Source organism: Emydura macquarii, unplaced genomic scaffold (genome assembly GCF_026122565.2).
Source record: "Emydura macquarii macquarii isolate MOO-44397 ecotype Brisbane River unplaced genomic scaffold, CSIRO-AGI_Emac_v2 contig_2246, whole genome shotgun sequence".
NCBI lineage: Eukaryota > Metazoa > Chordata > Testudines > Chelidae > Emydura > Emydura macquarii.
The window spans coordinates 3,951,781-3,970,304 of record NW_027132383.1 but is presented as its reverse complement, the minus strand read 5'-3'; the positions used below and the strand labels follow the sequence as shown (position 1 = coordinate 3,970,304).

Below are 18,524 nucleotides of genomic sequence, written 5' to 3'. Positions count from 1 at the left end.
CTGAGGGCAGTCCCTTCCTTTCACAGCATGTGGTCTGCTGTGTAGATTAGTGAATGAGAGAAAATCACTAGGGAAGTGCTTTTTTGTCTAATGGCCTGACACTGATTATACATTCACTTGTGTCTCCCAGAATGCAGTACTCCATAAAATGCTTTTGCTGAGTTATCATGAAGTTGTTATGGCGCAACAGTAGCCCCCTCTTAGTTAAGGCTAACGCTAACTTCCCATTTTAACAGCGATCTTTCAGATGCTTTCCCCTCTCAACTTTCCCCAAAAGAAGCCACTGTCCCTGAAGTTTCACAAACCATATCCCATTTCAGGGTAGTGTTTTTCAATCAGAAAACCAGTATTAAAGATATTGTGTTCGTATTACCAACTCTGAACATTTTCTGAACTCTTGTTGACCCATTGTATCTCCAACTTAGCCTACAAATTCAAAATATGGTTTATTTAGCTGGCCTTTGTCAGAAGTTACTTTTATTGTTTATGGAAGAATTACAATGATACATAGTATAAGGCGCTTGTGATGGGGTGCACATATCCCACACTAAAGTAGGAAAGGAATGGATTAACTAAAGACTTGTTAGGTTAGGGTTATAAAGAGAAAATGGCTGGGGAGGGCCTCCGAAGGAAAAGGAAATGTTGACTTGCACAGACCACAAGGGAAACAGTGTCACAACCTCATGGGCCCAGGCCAAGACCAGGCAGCAAGGAGGAATTGGGAAAATGACCATCTTTTGTACAAGAGACTTTTGAGTTCACATTGATTTGGGTTTTCCTCAGCTGAATTAACCAATCTTCTGTTTGCTATTTAGCTTTTATTAACCAGACAGAAGAAAGCCATGGTCCTGACTCCTTGATGACTGGGCCAGAGTAGAGAAACACTCAGCACAGAGGTATGGGGGACTTAGTGTCAGGACTCAGTATTTTGTTTCTGTTTAACAGTTTCCCATATTTTCTTTCCCTTTAGATATTGGAGATAAATCTCCTGATTTTATAGTGCTTCCAGTGACGTTAAAATATGTTCAAATATTCTTTTGGTGGAAAAGAAAAATAGGTGTAGTTCAAAGGCCCTTTGAAAGGAGAGCTTTGGTAATCATTTTCAGCCCTTATTTCCTGTGGGGGATTTTCACGGAAGGGTGATACTCTATCACAGGTTGGATAGTCATATTTAGCTAAAAGGGTTTGTTAGTTGGCAATTTGCAATTTAAGTGATGGTGCGGAGTAGGCCTTTCTGCTGAGGAGATCTGCTGAGGAGATGTCTACACTTCAGTTAAAAACCCATGCCTTGCCTGTGTCAGCTGACTCAGGCATGTAGGGCTTGGGCTAAGGGACTGTCTAATTGTAGTGTAGATGCTATATACAAGCGCAAAGGTGACAGATCAGATTGTGGAAACCATCGTGGTAGCTCTCTTCTATCAGTAGCAGGAAAAATCCTTCCCAGGATACTACTAAATAGACTCAAGATAATATCAGAATAAATGCTACCTGAGAGTCAGCGTGGTTTCAGAACAGGAAGATCAACAAACAACATGATATTCTCTCTTAAACAGCTACAAGCGAAATGTGTAGAGCAGCACAAAGACCTCTATGTGTTTTTTGTTGATTTCTCAAAAGCTTTCAACACAGTTGATAGGAACACTCTCTGTAAAGTTCTAATAGCCTACGGATGTCCTGAGCACTTTGTAATATCATCAGGCAGTTTCACAACAACATGACCAGCAGAGTATCAGTGGCAGGAATTGTGACTGAAGCCTTCCCCATATGCCATGGGGTGAAGCAGGGGTGTGTGTTTTCTTCAGTGCTCTTCACTTTATTTTTTGTAGCAGTGTTCTCAAGCATGAATGCAAATCTCAGCACTGGCATCTACGTACGTACTAGAAGTGACGGTAAACTATTCAGTCTGGGCAGGTTACGTGCTAACACCAGGGTGAGAGAAGAGTGTGTTAGGGAGCTTCTCTTTACAGATGGCTTGGCCTTGATTGCTCACATCCAAAAAGATATGCAGGAAGTTACAACATGTTTTGCACGGAAGTTTGGGTTGAAGATCAACACAAGTAAGACAAATTACTATGCCAACCAGCCAACAGACAAACTGGTAACAATGTTAGGCTAGATATTGTCATCAATGGTGACGCTCTCAAGAGTGTTAACGCCTTCACTTATCTGGGTAGCACAGTAACAAATGACAGCTCTGCAGCTGCTGAGATAACTTCACGTCTTCAAGCTGCATCCACGGTTTTTGGCAGCATCAAAAAGCGACTTTGGTCTCAGCATGTAATCAAACTAGCTATTAAGGTCAAGGTATACAGAGCAATGGTGATACCTTCTATGCTCTACTCTGTGGAGATACTGACACTGTATAGAAGACATCTGAAAAAGCTGACACGCCTCCAACTGAGACACTTGCGGCAAATCGTGAACATCAAGTGGCAAGACCAAATTCCTAACACTAAAGTATTAGCAAGAGCTGAAATGCCCAGTGTAGAAGTAATAGTTACTTCCTCACAACTGAGGTGGTCAGGACATGTCACCTGTATGTCAAAACACTGGCTTCCGAAAATACTCTTTTATGGTGAACTGAAGGAAGGTAATTGAGTGGGATGGTCAGAAGCTATGCTACAAAGACATTCTTAAGAGACATCTCAAGACAGTGGACATGGATGAGGACACACGGGAGACATTGGCAAAAAACCATGTACAGTGGAGAAATACTGTATCTGAGGCCATTGAAAAGGTAGAAGAAAAACGATTAGCAGCTTATCAGAATCAACATCAGCTAAGACACAACATGGCTTGAAACCAACAGAGAGATATCTCCATCCCTTGATGTGGCTGATGTTTCTGTTCAAGAACTGGACTTGCATCTCATTAGCGTCTGGGAAAGTGCTAGTTGCCCTCTACAGCCAAAGAAGAAGTGTAGACACTGAGCCTGGAACCCAGGCTCTGGGACCCTGTAAGGAGGGAGGGTCCCAGAGGTTGGGCTCCAGCCCAAGCCCAAGCATCTACACCACAATTCAACAGCCCCTTAGCCCAAGCCTCACGAGCCCAAGTCAAATGACACGGGCCAGCCGCGGGTGATTAATTGCAGTGTGGACAGACCCTTAGGCTCTTTATTTGTGGAAGTGGCTTTTGGTGGTCTTCTTTACTTGGACTTACAGTTTGATGTCTGAAATGTCTACCATTCTTCCCAACACCCTTGTGGAGGATTTAAAGCTGGCAGGAGGTGATATAGGAGTAGAAGTCACTGCCTCATCTGGTGAGGATTACAGATATTAAAAGTAACAAGAGTATCCTGTGGGTATTGAAGAGAATCAGTGTTGTCTGATTCTGCCTCTTGAGCCTCTCTTTCCTCCTCAAGTTTTTCTGTCTCTCTAATTCTCCAAGGTAATTGGCTTTATTGGGTGGTCTAGTCAAGGGTCTTAACCAGTGAAGAGGGCCTAGATCATTTGCAGGAGGAGCAAGAGGAAACTAGCTCCTAGAGAGTCTAGATGGAGAACCCAGTAAGGCCAGGGTGGAAAATTAAAGGGGTATGGCTAAGGAGGTGCTGAAGCCCAAGGAGATGGCCTCCAAGGCATATAGGGGGGAAATTCAGGAGCTCAGGTTGCAGGGATTGTTTTGAGATAAATCTGAGGAAAGCTCCTAGTGTCTTTTAGCAATGATCAAGACAGTGACCCGGGATTTGTCCTTTGGGGGAATCCCTGAGTTCTGGGGAAAGGTCTGTAATTGAGTTTGAAAAGATTGAGTGGGCAGGGAACAGGAGGCAGAGGTATAAATCTGGTCTAGAGGTGGTGCTCACTTCTGAGACTGTATGAGACTGAGAGTATATTTCTGCAGGGACTCAAAATTAAAAGTCAATAACAGGTCTGCTGGTGCTGTTAACAATTGCAGTACTTGTACTGAGTCTGGTACCAAGAAAGTTTGTCAGTGAGACTTTGTCAATACCAAGCTCTGGTTCTGAAGTAGATGTAGGACTACGTGGAGCTAGGTGAGACAGAGTCAGCCCGTATGGACTTCCCAGGGCAATCAGGTCTCTGAGCCTTTGGTTTAGAAAAGTCAGAAGCCCTGTGACTTGTTTTTAACTTCTTTATTGTCTCCTGCTCAGGAAAGGAGGCTTGGTGCTGAAAATCACTCTTAGGACTTGTCTACACGTTGCATTAATCCACACCAGCGGGGTATAAATTCTAATGTGTACTAGCATCAAAGGCACTAAGTGGCCCGTGTGGACCCTGCTGATGCACACTCAGGTATCTTAGTGCATGTTAATGTAATATTATTTGAAATGGGACTATGCTAATGTGCACTAGGGAACTTTTAGTATGCACCAGCAAGATCCACACAGGCCATTTAGTGTGCTACCCACTGGTGTGGACTGACACACCTTCTGGACAAGCCTTTAGCGTGATGCTCACATCTGCCCTGCCTCAGACACAATGGAGATGGCACTGGACTTCTCTGCTCAGTTCATAAATGGTTCCAAATTCAGTTTGGAGAATCACTGATGGTTAATTGAAGGGCTTTCAGGTGCTTCTTACTGATATTGGGCATTCTCAGGGGGAGTCCTACTTACAGGGTTACTGAAGGAATGGAATGTTCAGCTGCTTTGAAGATGAGGCCACTTATTTAGGAACCTAAATATTATAGTTCTAGAATCCTGATCCAAAGCCCATTGAAGTCAATGGGAGGCTTTCCCTTAACTTCACTGGGCTTTGGATCAGGAACTAGGTGCCTATTTTCGGCACCAGGTTTGAAAATATTGGCCTGTAACATTAACTTTACATTTTGAATCAACTTCTGTTGGTGAGAGGGAGGGAAGCTTCTGAGCTTACACACAGCTGCTCTTAATATCTGGGAAAGGTACTTACAGTATCACATATCTGGGAAAGGTACTTCGAGCTAATTACCAAATGGAACAGATTGTTTAGCCTATGGAGTTATCATGTAAGAGACCATTCAAGGTGAAGTGGACGGTTAACACCTCTGCAGTCATAGGACAAAGGAGGGCTAGTGGGTTATAGATTGTTGTAATGAGCCATAAAATCAGTGTCTTTCTTTGTAGTGATTTTTAGTATCTAGCAAAGTTATGAATTTAAGTTCCAAGGCTTGTCTTTTGAAGATGTTGCTCAGGTGTCCTTTGAGGATGAGAACTGAGTGGTCAGATATGGAGTGATCATTCTGTGAAAAGTCTTCGCCCGTGGGTGATGTGGTGTTTGTCTTTTATAATTTGTCTGTGTGAGTTCATTTGAGAGCATAGCAGCACACTAGTAAACTGTGCACTAGCATTCTGCACACTAACTGTCCATGTGGATCTTGTTGCAGCACCCCAAAAGTTTCTTAGGTTATGTCTTCATTGACAGCGGCAAATTTGCTGCCGTCAGATAGACTTATCTGGATCGACTGAGTGGTCAGCAAAGACCCGCTCAGTCGATTCAGAAATCGACGTATTAAGACCACTTTCTCAAGTAGTGTAGTGCTTGGTTCCCGTTGGTGCAGTGCAGTGAAGACAGTGCACAGAACAGAAGCTCAGAAGTCGACGGGAGTTACACAAGTTTTTTGCGTAGTTTGCCTAACTCCGGTTGACTGCCACCGAATCTCCGAGGTAAGTGAAGACAAGCCCTTGGTGTACTTTGATCTATTCAGCTTTGAAATGAAAGTAGCTCAAAGTGCACTAGGGAATTTTGATGCATGGTGGCAGGGTCCAAACTAGTCTACTGCAGATTTATACCCCAGGATCCTGCACACTAATTTTTCATCTAGACAAGCCCCCAGAAATAATATATAAAATCAGTAGTATACCTCCAATAATATATTTCATTTATAGAACAAAGAGGGCACAGTTATGGTTACTGGTTGGATAGAGTGATGAAGAGTATCATGAACATGGCAATGGAGAAACAGCTAGATCACTTGACAATTCATTTTTAGACTTTCAGATAACGTGGTTTAACTCATACAGTACTGCTGTTTGTAATAACAAATACATTATCCTAATGCTTATATGTGTATATAAAAATTGTGGGCTAGAACTTCAGGTAGTGTAAGTCAGTGTGGTGCTATTGAAGTCAATAGAAGGACACAGATTTTAAACCACCTGAGGATCTAGCCCTGTATATATTTGAGTGGATCTCTATCCCCTCACCTTTGTGGTGCTGCTGACTGTTTTACAGTACCTTGAACAATATGTCCATGATCTTGACTGGGACTCTGGGTGTTACTGATTTCAGATATAAAGTTATTAGAGGTATAAAACTTGGTGTAAGAACGTGTCATGTTGTTTTTATTTTTTTCCTCTGAGTATTAGACACACGTCACTGGGGATCTTTCAGCCTCATTTCTTTTTAACAATCTTTTTTTATTTAGGAAAAGAAAGTAGAGATGGAAAACACTTGTAGGTCAGGTAATCTGTAATCATCCAGCTCAATGCCTGCCTGCCTGGCCTTGACATCCTTGCCTCCCTCAACTCCTCACCTACAGCATTCAGATCACCATCATGTGCTTTATTAACCAATTCTTTGTGTAAAATCTGACTCCAACACACTGTTTTACTAAATTAATTTGTTTATTTAATGCACCACAATATACAGAACTGCTTGGATAGCATCCTCTTAATATACAACAGTAGCAAGAAATTGAATAAGAGAAGAGCTGCAGCTCTGTACAGGAACAAGACTGTTGGGTTCTCCTATATGAACTATTGTGCTATCTTCCTCCTAGTATTATTTGCAACATGGAGTAAATTTAAAACAGTCCCTTGGGCTCCTTATTGGGTTTCTGGCCAGATCCTCCCCTCCTTTGTGCTCCTATTCTTTGAGCTAATATTTATGTCTAATTGAACTGTTCATGTTAGAAAAGATATGTAATCTTGATTGGTGATTTCAGTCATCACTTGTGAGGCTTCCTGAACAGCCCATTCTTCAAATTGGGAAATCCAGCCACACAAGGCTTCATTTGACACAGCGAATAAAATAACCAGCATTCGTCAGTGAAAATGTAATTAATTTATATAGTGCTGTTACCATGACAGCTGGACATCTTGAAAACTTTAAAACTTTAAGACATAAATAAGGCTGCTGGCAATAAAACTGCTCTTCCCCTACCTGTCATCCACATACCTGTAGCAGGGTTGCTGAGCTTCCAGTTCCAGCCTCTAGTTGTTTATTAGGGCTGCAGCTTTGTTTCAGCATTTTTTATCAATTTTTTTTTAATCCATTCTTTATTTTATTTTAAAAACTGCGTTCCTCCTTGCCCCACCAACGGGGCACCAACCACCTGCAGCAGCACCCTCCACCCCAGCATTGCAACCCTAATCCTGGCTGAGTGCAGAGGGGAAGCAATGGGGGAGCTACTGTCAACCAAGCCCACACCACAGTCACCCCACAGCTCACTCCTTTGTCCCACAGGGTTGGGCCTAGCATCCCATGCTCACCCTGCAGTGGCAGATCCTATGTCTCATGGTGCTGGGCCTGGTGCCCTGCACTCACTGCACAGCAGTAGCTCCTGTGGCTCCTGTGTCCCAGGATGCTGCCCTGCTCCTGGCATTGTCATTTGGCACACAGATTCGCAGCACTGCTCAGGTTTGGCTTGACCAAGCTGTCATGATAGAGGTTCAGACAGGCCAAACCTGAGTGGTGCTGTAATCCAGTCCACCAGGTCATAATGCCGGTCATTGAAGTTTACTCCCCTTTCCTTCTCTCCCCAGTCATGACGGAGAGTCTGGCAGATCAAACTTGAGAGGCTTTGGAACCCGGAGCATGCAGATCAGGGGGCCAGCCCAGGCCCATAGAACAGGAATCACGTGAGCTGCCACGGCAGGATGAGTTGTGGACACAGAAAACAAGTCATAGACAAATGGGAAAATCATGCTATCCATGATTTATTTTTCCTGCTGTGTCAAATGTGCAGCCCTAATGATCATGATCAACTGTTTCTCAATCTCACGGGAGTTGGCAGGAAAACTCAGAAGGATAATTCAAAGTGAGAGCACTTACTTCCTATCCACAATATATGCACCAGGTGAAACTGAGCTGGGCTGGGAAGTTGGACAGATTTTTCAGACAGGGATGGAAAAGACTCTTCACTATAGGAGGGCACAGGAGAGGAAGAGATGGTTTGCCCAGTCCTTTAGGATCATTTGATCACTGCCTTGTAGATGTGACTCTAGAGTTCTACAAGGCATTTCTCTGCTACATTCCTTTTAGTTTTTCCTTAACTATATTTTGCTTGCTACTGAGTGAACCAATGAGCAACTGACATGCATGAGTTATGTCTCAGCCCTTATACCTTTTGCCTCCCCTTGTTAGAAACACAGTCCAAAGGGGTAAGGCAGCCACTTGCAATAAGAGGTCATAGCCTCTCTCCACAGCTGCAGTTGTCATGTAATGGCCTAGACTGCAGGTAAACTCCCAACCTCTGAGGCTGGGTGGGAGCCACAGATTTAATGGGGAACTGAGCTTCTGGCAGTCATGTAGAGTAAGGGAAGGTAGCCAGACCTGATTCTCAACATCTTGTTGCCTATTTTCAAAGGAATTATTTCTCCCTTCCCACAGCCAATTTAACATACGATGTTCTCCTATGTTGCCTTGCCAGCAGAGGACTTGAGCTTGCTGTGACTTTTTATGATTTTATTTTTTAATTTACCAAATGTGTTTATTTGTACCTCTAGGCATACAGATAAAAATATAAGATCAGATATAATTTCCAGCACTGAGACCAATTGCCACTGCTGCTGTGTTGCCTAAGTGAGACAGTCACAGGCTGAAGAATAACAGACCCAAGGCAGTGAACTTTATGTACAACCCTCTTTTTTCTTTTTGACACCCACCCACTGCCGTACCAGACAATCCAATACTACGGTATACACCATACAGGATGGTTTGGGCCAGGCCTGGTACCAAACACCTGAAAGAAATCTGTGGGGGGAAAAATTGCTGAGTTTTAAGAAAAGATAAGTTACAGTAAAGCTCAGTAATTTCCTCCTTTTGTCTCAACCCCTCCTCCCTCTCCTGTTGTCATAGAATCATAGAGGCGGAAGGGACCTCAGGAGGTCATCTAGTCCAACCACCTGCTCAAAGCAGGACTAACCTCAGCTAAATAATCCCAGCGAGGGTTTTGTCAAGCCGCAGCTTAAAAACCTCTAAAGATGGAGATTCCACCACCTCTCTAGGTAACCCATTTCAGTGCTTCACCACCCTCCTACTGAAAAACTTTTTCCTAATGTCCAACCTAGATCTCCCCCACTGCAATTTGAGACAGTTGCTCCTTGTTCTGCCATCTGCCACCACTGAGAACAGCCTAGCTTCATCCTCCCAGGAACCCCCTTTCAGGTAATTAAAGGCTGCTATCAAATCTCCCCTCATTTTTCTCTTCTGCAGACTAAACAAGCCTAGTTCCCTCAGCCTCTCCTCATAATGTCACAATGAGGGACCCTGCTAATACTTGAAATGGCCTATCCTCTGCTACAAATCCTTCCCTGAGTGAAAACACCTCTTCTTGGCAGTACACCCTCAAGGAAATTTTGCTTGGCAACGGCTGCATTGTACAGGCTTGATTCAGTGCCCTACTAGCTTGGCTAATCTAAAAAAGGGATACCTCCTTATCCCAGCATGGCTTGTATATTCCCTTTGCTGCAGCCTGCTCATGCTCCCCCACCCCAAGCGGTAATATTTCCAACTATATTTAAAAACACCTATAAGGTTATATATACAAAGCTAAGTATAAAAGCTGGACATGTGCTGATGGACAGGGCCATAATTGTAGCTAAGGGCAAAGAATTTACTACAAGATCTTGCTCCTGGACACCGTCAAAGATCCTCCTGGCACCACATATGAGAAAAAATGGATCGCAACCTGAGAAATATCCAAAAATCAGCATTGTTCTTGTAAGTGAGAAGTACAGACTTCGTTGGCTCAGGTCAGAGCTTTGCATTATAGTTTCACCCCTCCCTGAATAATAGCAAGCTTGTCATGTCTGCTGAGGAGCTTTCCTGTGCAGATGATAAATACACTCCACTTTAGTTTAGTTTTAAACAATCTGGTGATTTAATTTTTTTATAATTTGCATCATATTGCAGTAAGATTGCCTTGCACCATGTAACCTTATGGGGAAATTGTGCTGCGGGAAGCCAGTGTTGCACATTCAATATGTTACTAGTGTCCATCACTGAAGTGTAACCTCCCCTTTCGCCATTGACAGACAGTAGTTACAGCCCCTGGATTTGAATGTAGGCAGCATTTCTAAGGTAACTTTTTGGTTTTGAAGGTCCCAAGGAGTTTGGGCATGAATTTCCCCATTCTTTTTTCTTTGGCATCTGTGTCACATTCCTCATCAGTCTGAATTGGTTGTTCATCTTTCTTGCAGAAGACCTCAAACCTGCTATAGACCCTCTTTTCCTTTCGCATGTTCTCCATCTTTTTCAGAAGGGTATCTCTGTCCTCTGATGGTTGCCTCTGAAGATTCCTCTTATGGCTCCCAAAACTCTCTGACCTGCTAATGTTGCAGCTTTTATCCTTCTCACCTTTGCTTTCCAAGTTGGTGGTAGACATGGTAAGATCAGGATTACTTGTGGATGGTAGTTGCTTGGCCAGTTCAGCTCTGTTCTTCTGACTGTTGGCAGAAATTTGCTCCAGAATCACTTTAGTGTCATCGCGGAGGTTGCTGCTGTATAGGATGTTTGCCGTGGATGCAGCAAACCTGGTCTGAGATGGCTGGTTGCTTTTGAGGGCAGGTGCTGTTGTGACTTTTTGGGATTTCTCTTCCTCCATCACTTCCTGATAATCCCCCTTGGAAGATCGTTTGAGGCCCATGGTCTGCTTGTCAAACTTTCCACTCTCAAGAATGGTTTCTTCCTCTGATTTCTTTTCACCCTTTGGATTCAGCAGCTGTTTCAACCTTAGCGACCCTTTCCTAAAAAATTCCAATGGCCTTTGTTCCTGTTTGGCACCCTCCTCTTCACATTTATTGAGAGAGCTGTCAGACCCTTGATTCTTGGATAAACTTTCAGGAATCGATGTGATGCTTAGCCTGCCCTGTGGTTTCTTGAATTCAGTGTCAGCTAGTTCCTGTGTGTCTCTTTTGAATGTCATTTTCTCCCTCTTCTCTGGTAGAGCAAGCTTCTGAGTGTCTCCTACAAATATCAGGCTCTCCTTTGGCTGAAGAGCAGGTTTGCTGTCTATGGGATAGAACCGAGAAGATAATTTGTCCATTTGATTTCTAATATTTATTATAGGATCTTTACTCAGTGTGTCAAGGAGCTGGGTGGCTGAGGGAGACATACCAAGCTGTTTCTCAGACTCTGTGTGCATCTTGTAACTACTGAAGGATTCTTTTGAGTCCAGCACCCTACTCTCCAAAATCTTGTATTGTACAGTTTTGGTACATTTTTTCTCTGAATTATGGGATTCTTCCTGGAGAAAACTGGAAACAGCTTTGGTGTGACTAACTGTAGTGTTCTCTGTGTCTTTGCCAACAGTTTTGTACTTCTCTAAAAGTTCTGCCACTTTAGAAGAGGTGGCTGCCTTTATTTCATTGTCTTTTATCATCTCACTGGACATTTGCTCCTTTTGGATCATCTGAACCTTCTCCGTTGTCATGTTCTGCTGATCTAACTTGGCAGCATTAAAAATCAAAGAAGACCTGAGCCTTGAGGTCCGCTGGATCAAAGGATTTATCCTCGACCTAAAGGAATCCTGCTTCATGAGGGAGGTTTCTTCACCTGCTCTCTCAGTACCTGCAGACTCTTTGGCACTTTCAGGTCCCAAAGATTTATTATTAAATGACATAGGAGACTTGAAAGATGGGATCAGGTCACCGGGGTACTTTGTGAGGGGCTCTCCAAGGTTCAAAACATCATTATATGGCTCTGATTCCATGGGCATTGAGATGCCTTCTTCTCCTGGTTCAGACTGGTATGCACTCAGGTATGAAGAAATCCTCCAGTTACGCAAGCCTGCTCTATTTTCCTGGGTCTTCTTGTCCTCATCTGGGTCCTGGTCTTGTAAAAACAGTCGTTGTTCCAGGCTCTGCTTCTGTGTGGGGGATGTCTGGCACATGAATTTCTGCCCTATGTTTTGCCTCCTTAATGACATCAGCCCTAGTGGGCCATTCCCTGCTGGGTTCACCTGGTCAGAGCCATGCCTCACTTCCCTGGAAGAATTTGAGGGCTCATAATCTAGCCTTAAGGGGAAACCCTCCTGTGGGAAGTTGGATTCAAGTTCAGGATATCTGGGGCCCTGTGCATAGTCCTCCAGTTCATTGAATCCTGGCCTACCACCTCGGATTCGCTCAAAGAACCCCTGAGGCCTGCTGGAAGCATGGGGATGTTCAAATTGATACTGGTAGAACTGGTCCTTTTGAAAGTGACTGGACTGCATTTTAAACTCATCCAGATTGTTCATGAACATCTGCCTAGAATATTGTTTTGAAGAAGAAAAATTTTCAAAGGTTCCTTCAGCAAAGCTGTGCCTCTTAAAGGAATCCAGCTCTAGCTGCTTGGAGCGGAGAAAACCTCTGACAGGATCAATCTGAGAATTCTCCATTTCTACCTTCTTGGAATGCATGCGCATTGCTGACCCTTCCATAGTATGGCGCATAAGTTCATCCCGTCTGAAAGCTGACAAGAAATATCTATCTGGATCAACTCTGTCCATGAATGGGGGAAAGACATTGTCATCCCTCTGGAACAGCAGGTGTGCTTTCTTTGGAAATAAGGGCATATTGTTGCCAAAGGGAGCCATGCTAAATGGGTTCTCTGCCTTCACCAAGACATTGGCTGGAGGAATGAGAGGGTCTGACTGTGCAAAGAGAATTCGGAATTCTTCATCAAAGCTGGACACCAGCTCCCCTTGGAAGATGTGAGCGATGCTTCGATGAATCTTCTCAAAGGACCACATAAAACTGCACCAAGATACAGAAAAGGTGAGACATGGTTAGCATCTGATGAGTCAAATCAGTGGCACCACTTCACATCCACCATGCACTGACCCTAGCCTCTACTAACACCATGTACTACTCTGGCAGTTTTCTACTGCCCACAAAAATTCTCCAGACTAACACTTATTAATTATTGGGCATCATGACAATACAGGGAATTTTACAGACAAATAAATGAGCCAGTCCCAGCACTAATAAGCTCACATTCTGAACTGAGAGATCTAACATAGCAAGTGGTAACAACAGAGAGGAGATGAAGAGAAAAGGAGCATGAGGTTATGGTAAAATATACTAATATGGCTGTTCTGTGATGAAATGTTTTAAATTAAAATATTTTAAAGTTATTTTAATAATTCCTTTTGTTTGTAAATAATGTACCCACCTGTAAACCTCAGCGCTGAGGCAAGGACTCCCCTGCAAGAAAGAGCACCCCATTCCTCACAAGGACTATCTCACTCTCTCCACCAAGATCCATACAGCGTGCTCCCTGCCTTGATGAGGTAATGATTTTCCTTATCTGGATTTTAATGTGGGGCCACTCACTTTAGTACCAAAAGAACTTAGCTCAGTCTGATGAAAACAATGTACTCTCTATAGTCAGAAGTATAACACAAGCATTGACATAGTAACTTCCATACTCTAACATTATGCAGTAGTCACTCCCATACTTGTAACTCGTTGCTGATTCTAATATCTCACCCATCTTTTTAGCAACTTTAATTATTCTATGATAACCCTTAGATTTGATACTGGGCTGAAATAAAAAAATGTTTCAAAAACCTGTATATCTGACTATGTTTTCTCAGGACACAGTCACTAACAGTGCAAGCTGATTATGGTGTGTCTTCAGCCAGGTGGCATATGGAGTTAGTGTCCCTAGCAATGCTGGTGTCTGCAATAATTCTGGGTGTTTAAATTAATTGTAAAAGTTACTACCTTTGTACAGATATTTTATGTCCTGGCTAAGAAACAAGCTGGGCTTTAGATTTCTGTAGTTTCCTTAGCTACAGAATTACATATTATCCCTTGGAATAATAAAAACGAGAGTCCTGTAGCACTTTAAAGACTAACACATTTAATTTCTGCAGGCATAAACTTTCGTGGGCTGTAACCCACTTCGTCAGATGTAAGGAATAGAAATCAGAGAGAAGGTATATATATACATCTAAGGGTAAGGAACAACAATGGGGAAGTTAGGTATGAGCAAAGTCTATTCCTTACATCTGACAAAGTGGGTTACAGCCCACGAAAGCTTATGCCTGCAGAAATTAAATTTGTTAATCTTTAAAGTGCTACAGGACTCTCATTGTTTTTGCTGTATACAGTCTAACACGGCTACCCCTCTGGAACTTGGAAAAATAGTACATTGTGCTCCAGTGTGAAGTTTGAGGGATACAACCCTGCCACTGATGTTTAGTTGTAACTGTCATAGCAAGAGCACCCCCTCCCACCAGTATCTTTTCTGAATGGCGATAGGGCCATGTCATTCTACACTCCCTCCCGACACCCCCTCACCTGTAGTTGCCACTCAGCACCACCATGCAGTCCACCAACAGGAACTTCTCTTTCACATGCCCTTTGAAGGACATCCCCGTGCGGCAATAATAGGTGGGGCCAGAAACTGTCCGGACCCTCAGGAACTGCAAACCAGTAGAGAGATGAGGCAGAGACTCCCAAAGGCAGCAGCTGCTATTTCTTCCCCACCCCCTTAGTACTCATCTCTCCCATAACGTCAGCACTAGCTCTCTGTCTATCTGCCTTTCTGTCCTCATGACACGACACTGGCTGCCTCCAGCCCTTGTCTTCCCCTCATTACTGAGATAACTCCTTTCTTCCCTTGCCCCTTGAATCCATCTGCCCTGTAGCTCCCCCAGCTCCTCTGTTTTTTAATATAAGGGCCAGATCATAGGGTCCCAGCAATGAACCCACCCAAGTGAGCCCCTCTTATTCTATCACCTCCACATAGTTGAGGTTGACTTTGCACTTTGCAGCTGTGTCTAGGAAGAGCTGGGAATTCATTTCATCCAGGAGGATGTACACAGGGACCCTGCGGGCAGCAGCATCCAGCACTTCACTCAGCAGATCTACATCTGTGAAGACATCCATCACTATAGCTACCACCTATGAGAGAGAGAGAGAGAGAGATAAGGACGTTCCAGTTTTGTGCCTGCCTGCTTCATCCCTGTATATGAGCATTCACATGCAGCTGCTTACAGCAGTCCCTCCCACCCCAGCATCTGCCCCTGCTGCATGCCTTCCCCCTACCCCGAGAGCATCTGCCCTTGCTGGACCTGTTCTGTGCCCCAGTCTGGCATCTGTCCCCTCCTGGTTCCTGCCCTGGGGTAAGAAGTCTTACACTTTAAGGCCAGAATGAATCATTAGATCATCTAGGTCTGCTCTACATCTAAAACTTATGTCATTATAGCTACATCACTCAGGGCTATGCAAAAATTCATGCTGTGTTTGACATAGCTGGGTTGACCTAACCCCCACTCTAGATGAAGCTAGATTGATGGAAGAATTTGTTCATTGCCCTAGCTACGTCTGCTTGAGGTGGGTAGCGTTTGCTACCATGATAGAAAAACCCCTTGTATCGCTATAGTAAGTGTCTGTGCTTTGGTGGCATAGCTGCAGAATTGCAGCTGTGTTGCTGTAACATTTGTAGTGTAGACATATCCCTAGTCTGATTTCCTGCATAACACAGGCATGAGAATTTCACTATTACCCCCATATTGTCCATGATAATTTGTGTTTGAATAAGCATATCTTCCAGCAAAGCATCCAGTCTTGATTTGAAACCATCAAAAGATGAAGAACCCACCACTTCCATTGTTCCAATAGCTAATCACCATTACTATTAAAAATGTGTGCTTTATTTCTAATTGCAATTTGTTTTCACCTGGCAGCCTCTCTGCTCAATTAAAGAGCCCTTTAATAACTGCTTTTTCTCCCCATTAAGATACTTTTACATCATAATCAAGTCACCTTGTAAACATCTTTTTGATAAGCTGAAAAGACTGATGGACTGCAGAGTATTTTTTTCCAGTTTTGGAATCATTTTTGTGGTTCTTCTCTGCAATTTCTCAAGCTTTTCAACACTCTTTTTAAAATGTGGACACTGGACCTGGATGCAGAATTCCATTTTCAGATTCACCAATGTTGCACATAGAGGTAAAAACGACCCCATAAATCCTTTTCAGGATCACAGCCTTCCAGGATACAGTTCCCCCATTCTGTAGGTATTGCCTGTATTCTTTAAAGTTGGCCATGGGGATGTCTTGTTAAGCCATCCTTGGGCTCCCCATATTCTGGGGCCATGCAGAGTTCTGCATAACTTCTGGTGTAGCTTCAAGGCTGCTCTAACTTACGCAGTTTCCTACGGGCTCTTGGAAGCAGAGAATAACTGTGGTGCAGTGAATGCTGGCCATGCACTCAACACTCTCCGTTTCCCTCCTCATGCCAGGAACTGGGCAGAATGCCAGTGCAGCACCTTTACACCAGCTCTACACAAACTAGGGAGGCCCCTGTATATGGAGATTCTCAAGCAGCTGTTTCCACCTCCAGTAATCCCCTTTCACTTGTCAGAGTGGCCTGAGAGGGCCTGAGTGTAATTTTGCACTGGGAATAGCAGAGGAAATCACTGCAGAGCTGCTGCATCCTGCCCCGCCCCTTTCAGCTCTCTTGGTTCTTGGCCTTTGTACGACTCACCTGTTGTGCAGCTCGGATCATCCTCCGGGCTTCTTCCTTGATGCTGGGATTGTCTGGGGGTGGTGGCTGCACCAATGTTGTTACCTCAGTACCCTTGAATCCAAAGACCATTGGCCAGCCCAGATCAAGCTCAGGAACAGCAAGGTCAGAATTCATAGGCCAATAAGTCCCAGAGGATCCATCCACATCATTGCCATGCATGGCATCCATGCAGCTGCCCTCTTGGTTGGCATACTGGGGCTTCTGGAGATGCTGAGTGATGTGCTCTACCTCTGCACTGCAGAGAAAGTCAGGGGCTCCTTCTTCATCCAGGAAACGATGATAACTCTCCTGCCCCTCCTCAGCTAGCACATCCAGAGCCAGCCGGTAATACTCCTTGTAATGGGGTGGCAGGTAGTGAGGGTCCAGGGGGTTGTCCCCCTGTGAGGAGCTCTGGGACCGGCGAGCCATGAGGGGCAGGGGAGCTGCAGGAAAGGCATAAAGAGCAGTAAGTTAATAGACAATATTAACAATCATCCTTATCCCATTGATATGTTCTTCCTCCCAAATTGGTATGTATAGGCATCATGCATGGCAAAACAGTGTGAGACAGTGAAGGTTGTGCAGGTGGTCAGACTAGATGGTCATAAAGGTCCCTTCTGACCTTAAAGTCAGTGAGTCTATATGAGATGCCAAGTGCACTGGGTAGTACTTACCGTATATACAGCTTTTTTGCACTATGTGATGTAGCATATATCAGTGTTATAATATCTTAGAAATTAATCATTTGGATAGGAAATGGGATTGTATGGTCGCCTATTAATGTGTTACTTTGACATATTAACATATATTTATTGAATGTTATGGTGTAAATTGGGAAGGTGTGACAGAGAGCGAGGGGTTTTGCTGCACTTGAAGTGGGTCTACTGCTAGGTCTGCCTTGTATCTGGTGTGTCTGGATCTTTGCGTCTGAGATCTGGTCTAATCTTTGCATGGGTCCAGAGTGCATTGTCTTGCTTGTGCTTTGGGCTATAGGTAGGGCCAGACTAAGGGATCCAGCTCCTGGAGTCAGGCAACTACATAAAAATCATAGCTCTCATGTTCTTAAAAGAAAATAAATTTATAGCCCTCATGGTTGGAACAAAAAGCTTGGAAATGTAGCCCAAAGGTACCTAAAATAGTGACATGCCTCCGTGTGCTGCAGAGCGTCTGGAACCTGACTCTGAGATGGTGGCGCTATCCCATGATTCTCACAGGAGTGTTAACTCCCAGATCCATTGTTCCAGAGGCCCTGCCAATGCCAAGCAGAGAACTCTCTGTAATAAGAGATGAATAAAGAGGGTCTGGCCCACCCCCCATTCAATCAGAGACACCCCTGTAGCTGAGGTAAGTACTGTGGGAGTTTTGGCTGCCCTTCCTTCCTCCTAAAGGAGAGGGGTCCCATGCTGCTCATAAAAGGTGGGTGGGGGAGGAGTTGGATCTGCTGCTCCTGGAGGTGAGGAGATTGGGGACCCAGGCTACAGCCCTTGCCAATCTGGAAAAGGTAAGAGGCCCTTAAGTCTATGAGAGTGGGGCTATAGTGCTGCAGGGATGGAGCCACAGAGAACTCTGTCATGGTGTTTCTAGGCCTCATGATTGCCTAATCCAGTACTGACTGCAGGGTATCTCTTTCTTGTGTTTTGTGTATGCTGGGCATGCCCTCCTATTGGCAAGTGTGCAGATGTCAATGTCTGGATGAGTGTGTCTCAGGATGTTATGTGTCCTAGACAGACTTTTGGAGGCATGGGAGAGGCTAAAAAGAACTATTATGATAATCTAATCTGAACTTCAGCATAATATAGGCCAGAGAACCTCATCCAGGGATTCCTGCTTCAAGCCAATTAACTCCTGGTTGAGGTAGAGCAGATCT

The 18,524-nt window shown here is 44.1% G+C and overlaps 1 protein-coding gene across 1 annotated transcript; it reads right to left on the bottom strand.

Moving 5' to 3' along the window:
* Positions 1-6,563: 6,563 nt before the first annotated feature.
* On the bottom strand, positions 6,564-17,086 carry FAM83H (family with sequence similarity 83 member H). Its single transcript, XM_067560214.1, has 4 exons — positions 16,637-17,086; positions 14,885-15,049; positions 14,444-14,568; positions 6,564-12,892 (listed from the first exon to the last, which is right to left on the bottom strand). The coding sequence occupies exons 1-4, from the start codon at positions 17,084-17,086 to the stop codon at positions 10,234-10,236; spliced, it is 3,399 nt and encodes a 1,132-aa protein (XP_067416315.1). The 3' UTR covers positions 6,564-10,233.
* Positions 17,087-18,524: the final 1,438 nt, after the last annotated feature.

Excerpts from the sequence above, each read along its gene's own strand:
- FAM83H (XM_067560214.1), bottom strand. The coding sequence starts at position 17,086 with ATGGCTCGCCGGTCCCAGAGCTCCTCACAGGGGGACAACCCCCTGGAC. Across the intron at positions 14,569-14,884 it reads TCAACCTCAACTATGTGGAG|TTCCTGAGGGTCCGGACAGT; the intron begins GTGATAGAATAA and ends ACTGGTTTGCAG. Across the intron at positions 12,893-14,443 it reads GTGCTGAGTGGCAACTACAG|TTTTATGTGGTCCTTTGAGA; the intron begins GTGAGGGGGTGT and ends ATCTTGGTGCAG.